General features: G+C 47.6%; 1 protein-coding gene across 1 annotated transcript; it reads left to right on the top strand.

The window, feature by feature from the left end:
• Positions 1 to 4247: 4247 nt before the first annotated feature.
• On the top strand, positions 4248 to 17843 carry DES (desmin). The gene is made up of 9 exons (XM_083727431.1): positions 4248 to 4996; positions 9243 to 9303; positions 10585 to 10680; positions 10935 to 11096; positions 11248 to 11373; positions 12723 to 12943; positions 13716 to 13759; positions 15740 to 15822; positions 16513 to 17843. The coding sequence occupies exons 1-9, from the start codon at positions 4446 to 4448 to the stop codon at positions 16552 to 16554; spliced, it is 1386 nt and encodes a 461-aa protein (XP_083583557.1). The 5' UTR covers positions 4248 to 4445; the 3' UTR covers positions 16555 to 17843.
• Positions 17844 to 18427: the final 584 nt, after the last annotated feature.

The raw sequence follows: 18427 nt of genomic DNA, 5'->3' as shown, positions 1-18427 counted from the left end.
GACAGAGATAAACGAGGTGCTTCCCCATGATTCATGGAGAACCTAGTGCCACTCCACATTCTGTTATTTACCATGGGCATTCACTTCTGTGCTTACAACCGAGAATGAATACTCAGCATCTCTTAACATTAGAGGCATAAGAAAGCTGTGTTGAGCAATCTGGTGTATGTACTCTTTCTTAAGAGCATGGGGGCCTTGATGGAGCAAGCCAAAGTGAACCTCATCTAATTTTCTTTCCAAGAATCCCAACAACCAGAAATCGAGCAGTGGACCAAGCTCTACCTTTTGCTTAACTCTGGTCCACCATACCTCTTGCACATAGGATGTGGACTGTGGCTGGCCTTCCTAATCTGTTTCCATCCACTCCCTAAACACATGCAAAGGGCTTCTCCATCCCAGGCATCCCCTCTCCAATTGCAAGTATTTGGATTCTCAAGAGCTTCCTGCTGTGCCAAGTACTGGAATGCACTGTGATGTCATTGAGGGGAGGAGGAGTGTAACACAAAGGTAGAACTGAGTTTGGAAAGACAATGAAATATTACGCTGTCACTTGGGTAAAGGAGGGTGATCACCCAGAAAGGAAATCAGGGCCCCTACAGTGGTTCAGAATACTGCAGGGGTAGCACTGCACTGTGTGGAAACCTGAACCACACAGTTGGATCCTTGTCCATTGATGTCAGATGATTGTAGGTCTTGTGGGTATGTAAGGAACTGCTTTTCAAGTGTGTGTGTGAAACACACATACACACACATTTTAGTGTTACAGTGGTACCTCGGGGCTCCGGAATGAATCCCATTCACATCCCAAACAGAACGTAAGACGCGACAGCGCCGCTTCCGCACATGCGTGTGATGTCATTTTATATATTTCTCACGTGCGCCGTTACTTCTAGGTTGCTGCGGAGCGCAACCCGAAAGCGCTCAACCTGAAGTGTATCCCGAGGTATGACTGTATTCTGACTCCATGCTTCTCTCTCATATGAATTTATTTGCATGTTAAACTTTGGGCTCGTCCACATTGCCACTTGTCCTGCGCCTAGAAAGCATGGGTTCAAGCGATTATATGACATTGTGTCAAGCAAATGTTCTCCTCTATTTTTTCTAGTGCATTTCCCCATCACTTTCCTTATTGTAAAAAGTCCAGTCTTTTGGGAGGGTAAAACAGGTTTGTTGAGCAAAAGAACCAAATCAGCTTTAATGGCATCACCAGAACTGGCTGGCATGTGACTGTATCTCACCTGAAAATGGCAATACCATATATTCCAGTAATTCTCATAACCTTTTCACCCCTGACTGTGCATTTAGAGATATGAATAGATGCTAGGAGGGGATTTACCAAATTTTTCACCCAAAAATGAAGGAGAAATGTGTGTGCATCCCATGGGGCGAATGCAGGCCTTCGCTGAAGCCTGGAGAGCGAGGGGGGTCGGTGCGCACCAACCCCTCTCGCTCTCCAGGCTTCAGGAAGCTCTCCGCAAGCCTTGGGAGCTCCGTCGGGCTCCCAACGCTTGCGGATAGCAGCCTACATCTCGAAGCCTGGGGTGCACTGCACAGCACGCCACGGGCTTCGGTTCCCCAACCTGGTTTGGAGGCTGGCAGCAGGGAGAAGCGTGCTTCTCCCCGCCGCCAGCCCCACAAGCTCGGGGGACAGCAGGGAGGCGGAGTGCCGCCATCCCGCTGTTCCCCGACCTGGTTTGGGCTTCAGGCAGATATCCACAAGCCGTGGGAGCCCAGCGGGAAGTCGTGCCGGTGTCCCAAGGCTTGTGGAGAGCTGCCTGTTCTGGGGGCTGGGGTCAGGGGAAGCTCGGGCTTCCCCCGTCCCAGCCCCATGCCTGGGGGGGGGGAATAAACAGTTTTTTCTTTATTCCCCCCCAAAAAACTAGGTGTGCCCTATGGGCCGGTGCGCCCTAAGGGGCGAAAAATACGGTATTTATTAGATATCCTTCCTTCCTCACATTTGTGAGTTCAGCAGAGTGCCATCTCTTTTGCAGCTTAAAAGGGAAGCTTAGATAGGCTAGTTTTAGACATTTAGCTTAAGTAATTTAAGATGTTTTAAAGCAGACTGAATTCTCCTGGTATTTCCCCCTTTTCTCCCCCTTAAAGCAATAATCACAGAGTCTTGTAAAAGGTAAAATAGTATTTGCTCACTCAGAATACTTGCTGAAGAGTAACACATACAGCAGCTTTGTTCAGTTAGGCTTAAAATGGTAATTAAGTTACAATTAATACTTAAGTCTTGCTTAAGATGGAGTCTGAGTGTTGGAGCTCAGACTCAGCAGATGTCCTCACATTTCCAGCAGAGCGGAAAAAGATGGAAAGAGAGGAAGAGGGTGTGCCCAGGCAGGTAGGAAAATATACAGCTATGCCCTTCCCCTGTCAGGGCACAGTGGGAATGTCTCTCACAGAGTTCTCTCTAGCAAGTTTACAGGAAAGCCCTGTGAGCTTCAGCTCCTGCCTTGTGCCTATCTAGCAAAAACATGAATTGTTGGTTTGACTGCATTTTAAATATCCCACTTGAAAATTGCTGAGGGTCATTCAGTAGTCTAACTTTTTATTAATTCAGCAGTGGCGTTGAAATCATCATCTTCAGAACCATGGCATCACAGGCCTATAGGTCAGGGCCTTGTTAGCAAGGAAGGGGGGGGACATGATAGAGGTACAGTACATTAAATTATGCATAGTGTGAATAGGGAAAAGTTTCCCTATTCCTCATTTCACTTTAAATGGGGATTGGCCAAATTCATGGAGGATAAGGCTATCAATCACTGTTTCGCCATTCTGGCAATATTCTACCACCAAGATCAGAGGCATTGTGCCTCTAGATATGAGTCACATGGGAGAAGGCTATTGGGCTTATGTCCTGTTTGTGGATTTCCCATAAGCATCTGGTTAGCCATTGTAGGAAACAGAATGCTGGACTAGATTAGGGCTTTGGCCTGGCGCAGCAGGACTCTTCTAATACTCTTATGTCCGCAGGGGCAGAAAGGGTTAATTTCACTTTCACCAGCCCCTCCTCTTCCCCCCTGGCTCTGAATAGCACTCTGACAGGGAGGCAGCATAGCAGCAGGGCTATTTAGGTTTAGTGGCTGCCACCTGGGGAATGCAAAGGGGGAGGAGATTCAGGGAGCATAGGCTCTGACATCACTGGCTGGCTCCATTCTGGGCACATGGACAAACAGGGTGATTCACTGCAGGCTGGTATTATCTTGCAAGGAGGTTGCCAGTGACTCAGCCCCCAAAGTGGGAGGCGAAGGAGTACAGGCCAGGATACCCCAGTCTTGTTGGGCATATAGCTTGTTTTTGGTTTCATAATCTAAGCCCAGGAGATTGCAATGCCCTTTGGGTTTTTAGTTTTGGTTTCAAAATCTAAGCCTAGAAGACTGTAATTCCCTTTGGGTTTTGTATGAGGTGAGATGAAGGGCACTAGAAGCCTGTGGACATTACAGGCAGTGCTTTTTTTCTGGGGGTACTCATACCCCTAATAATTCTGTGAATCTTTGTACTTTTGTCCATTTACTATTTATTTTTCTTGATTTGAACTATAAAACGGTGATTTTTTTGAGTCAAAATGAGAGTATCGCTAAACATTTTTATGGAAAAAAGCAAACAGGCTTATTGACTCCCCTCACTCTCCCCAGCTTGGAACTTGCCTGAGGAAATATATAAATACTAATCCCTGGCATGATAACTGGCTGCACTAAAACCCATAAGTAGGAAATGGTATCCAGAACCCATCTAGTCCATTAGCTAGGAATAAATATCAGATTAAATATGCTTCAACTACTCTGGGAAAGATTCCTTTTTTCCTCTTTTTGCAAGTTATTTGGCTTCATTCCAAGAACTTGCTTCTCTGCCAAAACCTTTAGGGTTGTGTGTGTCTGTGTGTGGTTTTGTACTGAATGTTTGTTTTGTTATGTTTCTCATTGTGGTGGGATTTCAATGTCCTAATTTAGCGTTTGCTTCTTTCCCCCTCTTCCCAAACCATGGTCCTGGCATAGCTGTTTACATATCTGAAAGTTTACCCCCGTCATCAAGCCTGACCTATTCTTTCAGTGATCTCACATCCCCTTTCACTTTCCAAAGCTGGTACTTTCCACTTCACCCCCCTCCTTCACAGTATCCCTTGACCATCGTCCTCAGAGCCCACGGGCATGATCTGGGCCCACTCCCAGATGAGGCCTAGCCGTTGCCTAGCAGAACGGAACTGTTGCATCCCATGACTGGCTTGTTCCCGCCCCACAAGAGATTTCTCACTGACGAGAGGAATCCACAGCTGTTCCAAAATGGGAGCTGGAGGAGGGCAAGGGGGAAACGGGGAGGGAACAGTGGGATGATGTCAACACTCAGGGATACAAATAGCCAGAGCTCAGATCCCCGTCCCGACTCTGACTTGCTCACCCAGAGCAGCTGTTCTCTCTCTGCCTCCGTCCTGTCCAGCCGCCACCATGAGCCAATCCTACTCCTCCAGCCAGAGACTCTCCTCATACCGCCGCACCTTTGGTGGTGGCTCAGCCTCGCCTTCCTTCCCGCGCGCCTCCTTCGGTAGCAAGGGCTCTTCTTCCAGCTCCGTCTCCTCTCGGGTCTACCAAGTGTCCCGCAGCGCCGCGCCACCCAGCCTGTCCAGCTTCCGAGCCAGCTACTCGGCCCCACTGCGCTCAGCCTACCAGGGTGCTGGTGAGCTCCTCGACTTCTCCCTGGCCGATGCCATGAACCAGGAGTTCCTGCAGACGCGCACCAACGAGAAGGTGGAGCTGCAGGAGCTCAACGACCGCTTCGCCAACTACATTGAGAAGGTGCGTTACCTGGAGCAGCAGAATGCGCTCATGGTGGCCGAAGTCAACCGGCTCAAGGGAAAGGAACCCACGAGGGTGGCCGAGATCTACGAAGAGGAGCTGCGGGAGTTGCGGCGCCAGGTGGAGATGCTGACCAACCAGAGAGCACGTGTTGATGTGGAGAGGGACAATCTGCTGGATGACCTCCAGAAGCTGAAGCAGAGGTGAGATTAAGGTGCCAGCAGCCCTTGCTGCCATGGGCTGGTTGCTAAGCTCATCCCCTCCCCTCCCCATGCTTGCTTGAGTAGCTGGGGCTCTTTCCTTGTCCTGAGCAAGAGGCCTTCCTTGAGCAGAAGCAGAGTGAACAGGGCAAGGCAGGGCATATTCACTTTGCGGCTGTCATCATCTCCCATCCCTGGCCTTTCAAAAAGAAATACAGAGGCTCGGCTACCTTTTGCCACCCTTGACCAGGGCCTTGGCTAGTGAGTGTCTTGCCTATGCACTGGGCATCCTTCACCCTGATGCTGTCCTTTTCTCCAAACTACCCTACTCTGGCCCAAACTGGCACCAGCACTCACTCCAGTCCTTGCCCAAGACTCCAATCCCTTTCATGGAAGGTGTTCTCCTTCTTTGTAGAAAGTTGATCTTAAAGGCCTTGACACCCAAGGGCTTCTAGATAACTGATGCCCTAGAACTGTGCTCTATCTCAGACAAGTGGGTCATTTTCCTAAGGCACAGCAAAAACAAGCATCTCTTCCCCATATAGGCTCCAAGACCCCATGCCAAGTTGCTTATTCTTAGAACAGGGTTTAGGGTGTGTCTAGTGATGGTCCAGACTTCTCTGCCGCACCAGCCCTGCCTCTCACTTTTAAGCTTCTTTTAAATCTTTATAAACACAAGAAGCCCAGATGGTTTGGTAAAACGTAGACATTTGTTGTAAAGAGGCACAATCAGGTTTAAGTGCAACTATTTCTGTCTAAGATGAAAGGGTCTTCAGAAATTTTTACACTCGTTTAGAGAGTTATATATTTTAAAGACACAGTGTGCTGATGAGACTGTGCCATCTGTTCCCAAGCCAAGAAACCCCACCACTGCTTTTATTGAGCTAAGGGGACTAAATTGTGTTCGTTAAACACTTGTTTTGATTTGGAAGATGTGGATAACTGAACACATGTATGCCTGTACCAGATGCACACACATGCAGGTAGTGTTTAATGCTTCAGTATTAGATACTGAGGTTTGTTCTCCCATGAGAATAAATCTTGCCTGAATTCCCAACCAAAAGTGACTGTTATGCCCTCACTATTTGAGACGAAAACCATTTGACACTTGGCCTGCAAATGGCTGCTTACACTTCTTATCAGATCACCTCTTGTCCTCTCTTTTGATAAGCTGAAGAGACTGAGCACCTTACTTCTAAGCTTATCTCTCATTCCTAAGGTCACTCTTAAGCCTTTTCTCTGTCTGTTACAAACTGTTCATTTACATCCCAGCTCCAGACAGGATCTACCAATCACAGGCCTATAAAATGGCCATAATAGTAGCCTACCTCAAACAATTGGTGTAAGGTCTAATTGAGATAAGAAAACATTGCAAGCTTTACCCTGGTCCCTAGGAATAGGGTAGGCTTTAAAAATAACCAACTCCAAGCTGCATGCTCCAAACATGTGCACAGATATTCGTGGAATGGTTATAAGATCTTGTTTCCAGATTTTGCTCTCGTCCTTCAATTATTATGCTGAAGAGCTGCAGCAGGTACAGTGGTGAGGATGCTAACTTACTCAGCACATCATTAATTGTCTAAGCCAGGGATGGAAAACCTGTAGCCCCCCAGATGAGTTTTTTCTTTCATAGAATGGTAGAGTTGGAAGGTACCACAAGGCTCATCTAGTCCAACCCCCTGCAAGACAGGGATCTTTTGCCCCACATGGGGCTTGAACCCACAACCCTGAGGTTAAGAGTCTCATGTTGTACACCCTGAGCTATATGGGCTGTTGGATTCCAGTTTCTCAGTCAGTATGGCCCATGATAAGGAGTGATGGGAGAATTTCAACAACATCCAGAGGACCACAGGTCTTCATCTGGTGCCAATCCTGATTTATTTCCTTCTCAGCAATCTCTTTTCTAGCTCTTCAGCGGCAAAGCATTACTTGTTATTGGGAAGGGCACCATTCCCTGCAGCTCATCCTATTTGTTCGGCCTAGTTCCCATCTGTACCAGCCCCCAATACCAAGGGTTGGCTATGCAAGTACAGGAGCAGCTGCCCCTGGTGGGACTTCCACCTTTTTCTCCTGAGGGAAGCTCCATGCCAGCATTCACCAACACCTTTCAGATGTTTGGACTACAATTCCCATCTGCCCCAGGGAGGGCAGTCATGCTGGCTGTGCCTGATAGGAGTTGTAGTTCAAAAATTCTAGTGAAGGTTGCACGGTTTAATTCAAAAACTCCGGTGAAGGTTGCACTATATCTTTAGCAGCTACATAGGACACAAGAAATGCAGCTGTTTCCGTGCAGAGATGCAATCACTGAGAAAGCCAAACTTGCTGAATTTCTCCCTGCCACTGTTGCAACCACAAACCATAAATTCCAGGTCAGGGCAAGAAGAACCATGTAGATCACTGGGTACAGGACTTCTGAGCTTGAGTCAAAATTAAGAAGAATAAAGTCAACTTCAGGCCTGCAAGTGAGTCACAAGCAGCACCAAACAGTGAAACAAGGACTCCTTCAACACTGCCCCCCCTCCATTAAACCAGCCTTCTATGTAGCAATGGATTCTGGGTAATACTGGGTAATAATTCAGGGCCTGGGGTGAGAAAGTTTAAACAGCGTCTTAGAAATGTAGGCCCTTGAGGGGGAAGCATCTTAGTATCTTCCTTTCATGAAGGATGAGGCCTAGTCCCCCAAAACCATGGCCAGCTTGAGGGAATCGGACACTCTAGATTTTCTCCTCCTGATTTAGCTCCCTTATGACAGACAGGGCACAACTGGGCACAGCCGGAAACAGGGAATGCTGAGCCATCAAGACTGGGCACGTTGACAGGAAATCCTGGCATTTCAGAAGGATAAAGAAAGGAGAAATCATGATAGAGGGTCCCGGGGAGCAAAGACCTCTCCTAGGCCACACTGGGGGAAGTCTGCATGACAAAGCTACGCCCGCTGAACTGCCCTCTTCTGCGCAACTTTGAAAGTTGCAAGAGCCCTGCTCCTTTTGGTGCTCCAGTTGTGGTCACATCCACACATATTTAGAGCACACTTATACCACTTTTAACAGTCATGGCTTCCCCCAAGGAATCCTGGGAACTGTAGTCTGTGAAGGGTGCTGGGAACTGCACCTCTGTGAGGAGGTCTCTTAACAACTCTCAGCACCCTTAACAAACTACAGTTGGGGGAAGTCAGACCTGCTAAAGTAGTATGAGAGTGCTTTAAATGTATGTTGCAGGCGTGGCCTGCGATTGAACACTTTTGCAGTGAACTGTGAACTCCATGGCCCTTTGTAACCACAGGGAAGAAGCTGGTCCCTCTGCTTGGGGGTTAAATGCTCTAACAGAGCACCCACTCTCGTTGGAAGTATAGTAAATCAGCCACATTAGGATAGTCTACCAAGAGTACTACACAAACACTGAGGCTGTAGTAGTCGTAGGTAGCTTTTTCAAGTCTGGTCCTGGATGTCAGAAGCTTAGAACAGTCTGGGGCCAGGGCCTTGCAGCCGCCACTGTAGAGTATGTGGGGGCTTGATGTGTGGAGTTCAATAGTAAAGGGGTCAGTATTTGCCAGAAACTGGATCCCAGTGCTGTCTGTGATCAGAGTTTCAGATGCCCACAGCCTGCCCTTAGTGTCCAAATCTCCCCCTAGGTGATGTCACACATCTTCCATGTAAAAATGCCTGGAAGACCATCCCTAGCATTCTGGCTCCTCAATGGCATTCCACCTGTCCCCATATCTTTATAGCTCGTGCCATGCCTTTGCCATTTCCCAGTACCCCAGGCTGGGGGTCCACATTATTCCCTGGAATCCCAGTCTGGAGACCCCTCCCCTCTCAGCACTTGTTCCATGATTCTTCTTTGTAGTCTCTGCCCTGTCCCATGCTCCAGGCCCGCCTCTGTGCAGCCAAGCACTGTTACCCTAAAAGGGAAGGGGGAGTGAGCATTATCCACAAGTGAGCTCATGCCTTTTGTGCCTGGGCCTTTGACTATAACAGGCAATGAGAGGACATGTTCCAGCTCCCATCCCTGCCTGGCTCCCAGCCAGATCCCACTCCACCCCCTGGAATGCAAGAGAATCGCTCATTCCAGACGCACACATTACTCCTGCTGCTTGGATGGAGTCACAGGTCACGGGCTCTGGGGGAGCCACACACAGGCTTTAGCCCCCTGGGATGTGTGTGTGCAATGCAGTGTTATATATCCAGGCCTTGGAGGGCCTGGTTCATCTGTCAGTCTGACACCCCTCCTTTCTGCCTCACTCTCCCAGGCTGCAGGAGGAGATTCATCTCAAGGAAGAAGCGGAGAACAACTTGGCTGCTTTCCGAGCTGTAAGTCCAGACCTTACCTGGGTTGCCTCTGGTGTGATCAGTTGGGAGGTGGGTAAGTGGGTGTGAATGAGAAAAATGCTCATGAAATAACAGGGCGAGTCTTGCTCCGTGGAAAGTCAATGGTCCCACTGTCTGAGGCTGTTTGGGCACCATATTCCAAAGAGCAAAGTTTTCCTTGTAGGAGCATTCACAAGGTCTGGGAAGAATGTATTGTTTCTCTCGCCCCTTCTGTTCAGCTTCTTCCTAAAGTTTAGTGCCACCGTTAAATTAATGTAGCGCCCTCTACTGTTTTACATTCTCTCTCTCTCTCTCACTGTATAGTGCAACATCAGTTAACAATCCAACATGTATAACCTTTGGGTGTGAAGTTTTGTTCTGGACTGAAGTTTTCAGTCATTCTGGGGTACCTATAGCAAAATGGGTGTTGAGGGGCTCCGTCATGGGTACAGATCTTCAGATTAAGGGAGGTATACAAATAATAATAATAATAATAATAATAATAATAATAATAATAATAATATTACATGTATCAGCTCCCTTTAAGTGGTGTTCAGCAGGGTCAGGCATGAGTGCCAGAAAATGAGTGTCCTGCTCCTAGTTCAGGGATCGCGGATTGGCCCTGAGGGACAGCTCGTCCCACGCATTTCCTAAACTTACGATTGGCTAAATTCCCAGATGTTGTTAGTTAGCGATAGGAGGGGCAGCTTCATGGTCTTTTCATAAGCAAATAGTTAAACATAAGCATCTTTTCTCCTTAACATATTTGTGCCACAGTAATAGTGAAAAATGACCACGAAACTGGGAAAGTATCACTGAGAGGAAGGAACTGTAAGTGCTTGAATAAAGATTTATTTCAGGCCCAACACATTTTGGAATAATCCTTTTGGAGATTTGCACTCCTGATCAAGTACATAAACCACTTTAATAACTTGTATTGGAAAAAAGCATCCAAAATGACATCTACACAAACTACTAGAACCAGTAGCCTTTGCAGTTGGGTGTTGCTTCTATGCAGGCACCTGACTGCACAGGCAACTGGTTCTAGTTTATAAAAAGATGCTTTTTGGAAGAGTTACTATGGTGGTTTGATGCACGTCATCAGATTTGCTATTCAGAATGTGCCTCCAAATAAGCATTATTCCAAAACATGTCAGGCCTGAAATAAATGTTTCTTCAAGGACCTGGAGTTCCTTCCTCTCCACCTCACCCCCTAAAATAGTGGCCAGCCTCTACTGCATTTATTACCCTTGAAACCAAGTCTCCTTTTTTCTGCCATCACAGGATGTTGATGCAGCCACTCTGGCCCGCATTGACTTGGAGAGACGTATTGAGTCACTGCAGGAAGAAATTGCATTCCTCAAAAAGGTGCACGAAGAGGTAAGTGTGTATCTTTGTAAGTGCCCTTGCAGCTCCTTCCTTAAAATGACGGCTGCCATAAGGGGAGTGGCAGATGGAAAGAGGGGGAGTCATTGAAGGGGATGGTGACTAAGTAGGAGTGGAGATGGAGGTTTAGCTATAGGGATGCGGGTGGAACATGGGGTTGTATGGGAACATGTTACTATGCTATAAGACTTATCAGTCTAGCCCTACTTGCACTGGTCCTGATCTTCTGCTGCCATTGGTTCCTCCAGGAAATCAGAGAGCTGCAATCACAGCTACAAGAGCAGCAAGTCCAGGTGGAGATGGATGTGTCCAAGCCAGACCTGACAGCAGCACTGCGTGATATCCGTGCCCAGTATGAGACCATTGCTGCAAAGAATATCTCTGAAGCTGAGGAATGGTACAAGTCCAAGGTATGGGACACCCACTCTCCTAGGAAACAAGTTGCATTGGCAGTGGGGTCAGGGGGGCTTTGTGCTGGCTGTTGCTTATGGTATGGTAAAGGTTTGTTTCTTATATTAATCTGCACACACACCTTATCTTATCCCTTCTCTCTGCATATAGGTGTCTGACCTGACCCAGGCAGCAAATAAGAACAATGATGCCCTGCGCCAAGCCAAGCAGGAGATGATGGAATATCGGCACCAGATACAGTCATACACCTGTGAGATTGACGCGCTCAAGGGCACGGTGAGGTGCCATGCCAAGTTGGTGGCAGAGTCAGATCACGTATTCAAGTATTTCCCATTGAGCAACATTTGCCCCCACGTCAATTGATGTTAATCACTTTTTACTAATGTCACTAATTAGTGATAGTGAGGCGTAAGAGACCTGTGCAAGACACAAAAAGGACTCTTGATTTTACCAGGCTGTATGTCTGTGTTGTTGGGTTTTTTAAAAAAAAGATTTTTATTAAGATTTCAACAAATTTATAATAACAAACAAGACAAAATAACACAACAACAAACAATAAACAATAAAAAACACAAAAACCAAACAAAAATATATAAGTTCAACTCTTAATTTCATATAACTTACTTTCCTGACTTCCTCACATCTCCCTTATCTGTATTCAAATTTCCAATTTAGTTTCAGCAAATTCTTCCTCTATTTTAACTAATTTTAATATTTCTTAATTTCTTTTAAATTAACTATTCCCACTGCTGTCCACTTATCTTCTAGTCCCCCATCTTTTGATTAATTTAACTATGTTTCTTTACTTGTTACTCATAAAACATCTTTGCACATTCCTTTCAGCTTTGTCACTAATGCCATATTGTCTCACTATCCTGCATCACTTTAACATTCAAATAATTTACAATGTTTTTGCAGATAATCTTTAAATTTCTTCCATTCTTCTTCTGTTTGTTCTTCTCCCATGTCTCGGATTCTGCCAGTCATTTCTGCCAATTCCATATAGTCCAGGCTACATTTCTGTGTTGATGGCTGATGTGATTGCCATTCGCAGCCCTTTTGAGAGGGCCTGTAGCTCAATGATCAAACGCATATTATGCACAACTGAGGTCCCAGCTTCAGTCTCAGGCAGCTACAGCTAAAGGATCTCATGTGGAAGGACTAGTAAACACCTCTGGATGAGATACTAAAGTCCCTGCCAGTCAAAACAGAGATCGGGGTAGCCAATATGGAGCCCTCCAGATGTTGGAATCTACCTCCCATGTCCAATGGGATATGTCATCCCACAAAATCTGGAGGGTCTGTTTTGCACTTCCTTGAAATTTCAGCATACTGGAGGTGGAACAGAGTTGTTCTTTTCTGGGCTTTTGTGGAAGCTCTGGCTTCTTGAGTCCTGCCTCCTTTCTTGGTTGCCAGTCCTGTCCTCCCACTCTGCAATTTCCCCTCATTCATCAAGTTTAGTTCTTGCTCATCTAAAATGCTGTAACCCATCCTCATCCTGCTGCCATGATTTTCATCAGATAACTGTAGCTAGAGAACAAAGAATCTGAGACGTGACTATTGTTCTCCTACGCAGACACATACAGAGGTTCTGAAGTGCTTATTTCCCCATTTTATGCTTCCAGAACGATTCCTTGATGAGACAGATGAGGGAGATGGAGGAACGTTTTGCTGGCGAGGCCGGCACTTATCAGGACACCATCCAGAGGCTTGAAGAGGAGATCCGACACTTGAAGGATGAGATGGCAAGGCACCTGCGCGAGTACCAGGACCTGCTCAATGTCAAGATGGCCCTTGATGTTGAGATTGCCACTTACCGCAAGCTGCTGGAGGGTGAAGAAAGCAGGTGAGTGCTCCCCCCCCCCACCTGCAATTTTTCAGGCCTGGGACATGCATTTGGGCACTGTCTGACAGTTTAATCCCAGATATATTTGCTCTGAGGAACTGCAAGCAGCAGATTTTGAGCAGCTAACCCTGTGGTCCTAGTGTGGTGGTGAGGCAAAGGCCCATTATATTCCTTGTGTTTCCTAACAGCAAAGAGGTACTGTAGTTGGGAAGAAAATTTGCTCTTCTATGGTGACATATGATTTAATGCTCATCCAGACTTCTACTTGTCCCACCACGTCCCCTGGGAAAACTTGATATTTACTGTTGAATCAAAGCAAACGTCAGTTGGGTTTTCTTCTGATTCAATGCCAAAGACAGGTATTCCTGGAGAAAGCTGTGGGGCAAACAGAAAACCATTCGGACCCGTGTTTTCTAGGCATAGGGCAAGTGGACATGTGGACAAGCCATAAGCTACCCTTCAGCTGTGAAAGAAAGAGGCTACCTAGTATCTCAAAGGTCAAATTGCACCTTGTTTTCCCCCCTTTTGCTAAATATGTTGGTGTACTGATGACCATGTTTTAGAATGAAGCTGGATGATGTGAGAAGGAGCAGGTTTAGAAACCATGACAAGAGAACTGGAAACAATCTTCTAGTAAATGAGCAAAAGGCACACAATCTGGAAGGTGGAAGGTGGAGCATAGTGATTGTTGGTTCAGGGCTGTTAGACCAAAGGGAGTCTGAGTAGGAAGAAGTCCGTGGCTGAACTGACTCTCCTCTCCTTTTCTGTGTAGAATTTCACTGCCCATTCAGACTTTTTCTGCAATCAACTTCCGAGGTAAGTTACATAATCCCTGTGTGCATTATGCATTTGGCAAAAGAAAGAGGGGGATGGGGAATGTTAATATGTTCACTTAAAAAGAAAAAAGAGAGGAGGAGCAGTTGAAGAATCAGTCCCAATTTAGGGAGCATCAAATGGTGGTGAGTTACATGCTAAATATCCCTGCTAGCACCAGCATATACAAGGGAATGGAGTCATTTGGAGGGCAAAGTGGGGAGGGAGGGGTGTTTTTCTGTTAAAAGCTGTGCCTCTCCCAACATACCCCCCCCCCAAGTTCCAGACATGCATTTGCAAGGGTAAATGTGGCTGTACCCAGCAGATGGACTGAAAGTAGTACCTTGGTTAAGGCTAGGCGTTAAGTTTCAGCGGAAGAGAAGGAGGTGGAGGAAGGATGAAGCATTTCCTTCCACCCTCCACTTCTGGATTTCAAATACACCTCCAAAACGGATTTGCCCTACAGCTGAAAATCCTACAACTAACACTTGGTGTTATGTTGTTACATGCATTTGTACACAACAAGTAGTTCCACCTGGAGATGTTCTGACTGCCTCCTGAGCTGAACAGACCCCATCTTTCCCTCTGAGCGTGTCCTTCTGACGCATTTGTTCTGCACTGATGCCAGCTGAGATGACCACTGCTTTTCAAATAATATATCAAAGCAACAACAACTCCCCATGTATAAAACTAAATTATACAGGCTGAAATTCAATGCAATACAATATTTACTCAATACCATGACACATTTTAGCTATGTAACAAACTGTTGCAAGTCCATCACATATCAGCATCCAGTTCTGTTGGATTCTGTTGGAAGACTTCTGCTTTTCACCCAAATGCATGTTCCCTTAGAAGCTGATTCAATCAATAATAGGTTATTCAAACAGTTCATTTGGCAAAAGTTCAAAGCCAAATCAGTATCATTGTTGTTGTTTCCAATTCTGACTCCGACCTTGGCTTGGAGCTGCTGCTGCAGCTGAGCCAGCAAGCTGGGTTTGGAGATGGCTTGCTCTGCCACAAGTGGGTAGTGTTATATTTGGTTGGGAAGGGAAAGAAGAGGTGCACAATGTGGGGGTGACGTACGTTCATGCCAGATTTTTGGACAGTCACGACTTACCCCTGCAGTCCCAGACTTCTGGAGAGGACATCCTTGGGGAAGACTGTGCTAGAGCAATGCCAAAGGTGGTCTGTGGTTAAATGAATAAATGCACTGTGTGCCAAGGTGGCAAAAGAGTGTTTGTATCAGTGCATGTGCATCCATAAGATGAAGCTGGGAGAGAACAGGGAAGGAAAGGGACTCCTTTTTGTTCTGCAGTTTCCATAATGTGACCATCTTCTAAGTTAATATACAGTGGTACCTTTGTTCTCGAACTTAATCTGTTCTGGGAGTCTGTTCGACTCCTGAGACCGTTCAAAACCCAAGGTGCAGATTCCAGTTGGATGCAAGAGCTTCATGCACTCAAGCCGTGTCGGACATTTGGCTTCGAAAAAACGTTTGCAAACCAGAACACTTACTTCCGGGTTTGTAGCATTCGGGAGTTGATTTGTTCAGCAACCAAGCTGTTCAGGAACCAAGGTTTGACTGTACAGGATGAGTGAAAACAAAGGCAGGGTTAAATGGGGGAACATGCACATATGCACAGTGGTTGTGGGGTGCTCACAGCTGAATGTGCCTATGACTACAGAGGCATGCACCCATGTGGACCGGAGGAAGGTGTGCCTCTCTTAGTGACTTTTGAAACCACAGCGGGAGATGGAACTTGTAGAAAGATGAGCTGGTCTAGGGATGGAAGCTGATACTACTGCCAGGAAAAGGAGGCTTCTGCAAGGACTGGCATGTTATGAAAGAGAGAAAGGTGTTCTAGGAGGAAGAGGCTCTCAGTCACAGCCTGACGCTTTTTATTGACCTTGCTCTATCTTGATACACCAACCCGAGCACAACCACCACCAGCTGATATCTCTTTTCTCTCCTATGTACAGAGACCAGCCCAGAGCAGCGAGGCTCTGAGGTCCACACCAAAAAAACAGTGACCATCAAAACCATAGAGACACGCGATGGGGAGGTGAGTGGGCAGACCTGGAGAAGCCAGGGAGGTAGAATGGGGGAGACATGCAAACCGATGGTCAAAATGGGCTTGCGTTCTGGTTCTCTCTTCCTCCTCCCTCTGGAATTGGGACAGCTGAAGTGAAATCTGCTGAGGGTGCAATATAGCGTAGGGATGGAGAACATATGGCCCTCCATAGGATGTTGGACTCCCAATACCCATTAGTGCCCTCAGCCAGCATGGCCTGTTCTTAGGAATGCTGCTGCAGTTCAGCAACATGTAGCCATTCCCAACATAGGGAGATATGGGTGTTAGCAGGGACATACCTCTAGCTAGCTTTCTCTTTCCCCAGGAGTTAGGGATGCCTAGGCTTGCAGGGAGAGGGAGGTCTGTATGCCAAGGACTTGTGGGGGGTGGGGGGAGCGGGCTCAGGACCTAACTGATAAGAGACATGTGAGGTAGCCAGGCTTTTCCTTTGGGCAGATCCACACCATACATTTAAGGCACACCCAGTGCACATTTAAAGTGCACGACTTCCCCTAAAGAATCCTGAGAACTGTAGTTTAAGGATGCAGGGAACTGCAACCCTGTTAGGGGAATACTATAGTTCTCAGGATTCCTTGGGGGAAGTCGCGTTGAATGTGCTTTAAAGATATGGTGTTCATCAGGACTGAATCCCTCTCTCTTTCTTACTCTTCCTTTGTCTAGGTGGTGAGCGAAGCCCTCCAGCAGCAACACGAAATGCTGTAGATTTTTTCGTCCCCAGAGAGGCAACTGGCGCATCTCAAAACCCTCTCCCCTACCGCGTGCAAAGGCCCGGGGTTGCTAGCTCCCACGCAGTCTTCCATTCACCCATTCTGTGACGGCACTACTTGGAAAACCTCACACACCCAGCCGCACACATACACGTGTGTGTGTGTGTGCGTGCGCGCATGGCTCTCCCCGCACCCCGTTTCCCAACGCCTCTCTCTTTCTGCTCCCCTTCTGTTTTTCCTGTGGCTAGGAAGACTGAAAGAGAGGGGCAGCTGTGTGTGTATGTGTGTGTGTGCATCAATGCGTATGTTCCTGTGCCCTTCCTGTGTTGGGGGTGGGGAGGCTTCCTGCTACATAGGGTCTGAAACTCCGGCCGCCGACTGCAGTGTCAATCTCTCACCCATGCACCATGCAGGCACTGACTCCCCACCAACATGCCCAGATGACAGCCATGTGTGAAGCTTCACCCCCAGCCTGAGTGCCGCCACAGGCCCCCTGTCCCCTCAAGGCCCGTCTGCTGCAGCAGAAATGTGCCTGGTCTGCAGGCTATGAGGGGACAGGGGAAGGAGGCAGGGGAAGCTGGCACAGCCCAGAGGACGGAGATGAGCCAACTGCCCAGCCTTGCCTCTGAGACCAAAGCCACAGCGCGCCTCTCCTCACCCCACCTCCTGCAATGGAGCAGGACTCCTTGCCTGGAGGGTTGTGGGGAGGGGCTTGTTATCTCTAGCTTCAGTGAATGTCAGTCCCTCCAAGAAAGCAGCTCTCCTGATATTCTTAGCTTGCAGTTTTGGCTTCAGACAAGCGCTTACCCTCCCACCCATGCTGGGATTTCCTGCCAGGGCAGCGGGCAGAAGGTTGGGAGGGTTGGGCCCCCTTAAAGGAGGAAGTGAGTGGGACTGCTTAGGGTAAATGAACCCACACCTGCTGCAAAGCAAAGCTCCTAGACTTGGGGTGTGAGCTATGGGAAACACCAAGGAGGGAAGAACAGCACCGATGGGTGCCAGCTAGAGGCATCCCTGTCTTGAGTGTTATCCCCATCCTAGATCCCAATCTCTCTTGTAGGGGCTGCTGCATACAAGGGGCCATTTACAGGAGCTGGAGAAGATAAGAGAAGGAACTGGCAGGTGATGGATTTGGGGGGAGAGAGAGCGAGAGTGTGGAAAAAAATGGTGGGTGTGTGAGTGAAAGAGGAGGGAGGAGATGGAGAGATGCTGTGTGCCCCTGACCCTCCCACCCCAGCACGCCCCTGGCTCTGCCAAGTGATTAATAAACTATGGAGCACAAAATTGGTGGTCTGTGTCTTTTCCCATCCCGTTGCATGCCTTTGCCTGGGCGAGTCTTATCCCATGTGATCACACACAATTCTTTATCAATAATGATGATAAAAGCCTTGTCTGGTCAATGGTCGTTCAAAACTGGGCGTCTGTGCCTTCCTAGAACTGTGTGACACACAATGGCTTGATCGAACCGTCTCCTCAGCACCCAGCTAGACGTCTCTCTGCCATGCAGCTGTTACAAGCACATGGATGTGCCTCAAAGTCAGACAGGAGCAACCGTACATGAACCTACACTCTGTACTGCAGCCCAAGGTCTCCTGGATATCCCCATGCCCAGGAAGAAAGGGGTCCATCCTCCCATGAGCCCCACAATACTGGTTTACTTTACAGCAGGGATGGGGTGCCTGTGGTCCTCCAGGTGTTGTTGGACTCCAGCTCCCATCAGCCCCAGCCAGCAGGGCCAATGGTTAGGGGAGATGGGAGTTGTAGTCCAGGAACCTAGAGAGGGCCACAGTCTCCCCGTCCTTGCTTTATAAGGCTGTTGGAAGGATTGCTGCTAAGATAATGCATGGGAAGCACTTCCATTCTTCAAA

This window comes from Podarcis gaigeae (genome assembly GCF_964106915.1).
Source record: "Podarcis gaigeae genome assembly, chromosome: 1".
In the NCBI taxonomy this organism is placed as follows: domain Eukaryota; kingdom Metazoa; phylum Chordata; class Lepidosauria; order Squamata; family Lacertidae; genus Podarcis; species Podarcis gaigeae.
This window is presented reverse-complemented; position numbering and strand designations above follow the sequence as displayed.

What these genes read in the sequence shown, in the direction of transcription:
- DES (XM_083727431.1), top strand. Translation starts at nt 4,446, where the DNA reads ATGAGCCAATCCTACTCCTCCAGCCAGAGACTCTCCTCATACCGCCGC. An exon ending in ACTTGGCTGCTTTCCGAGCT is followed by an intron (nt 9,304 to 10,584) that starts GTAAGTCCAGAC and finishes CTGCCATCACAG; the next exon opens with GATGTTGATGCAGCCACTCT. An exon ending in AGGAATGGTACAAGTCCAAG is followed by an intron (nt 11,097 to 11,247) that starts GTATGGGACACC and finishes CTCTGCATATAG; the next exon opens with GTGTCTGACCTGACCCAGGC.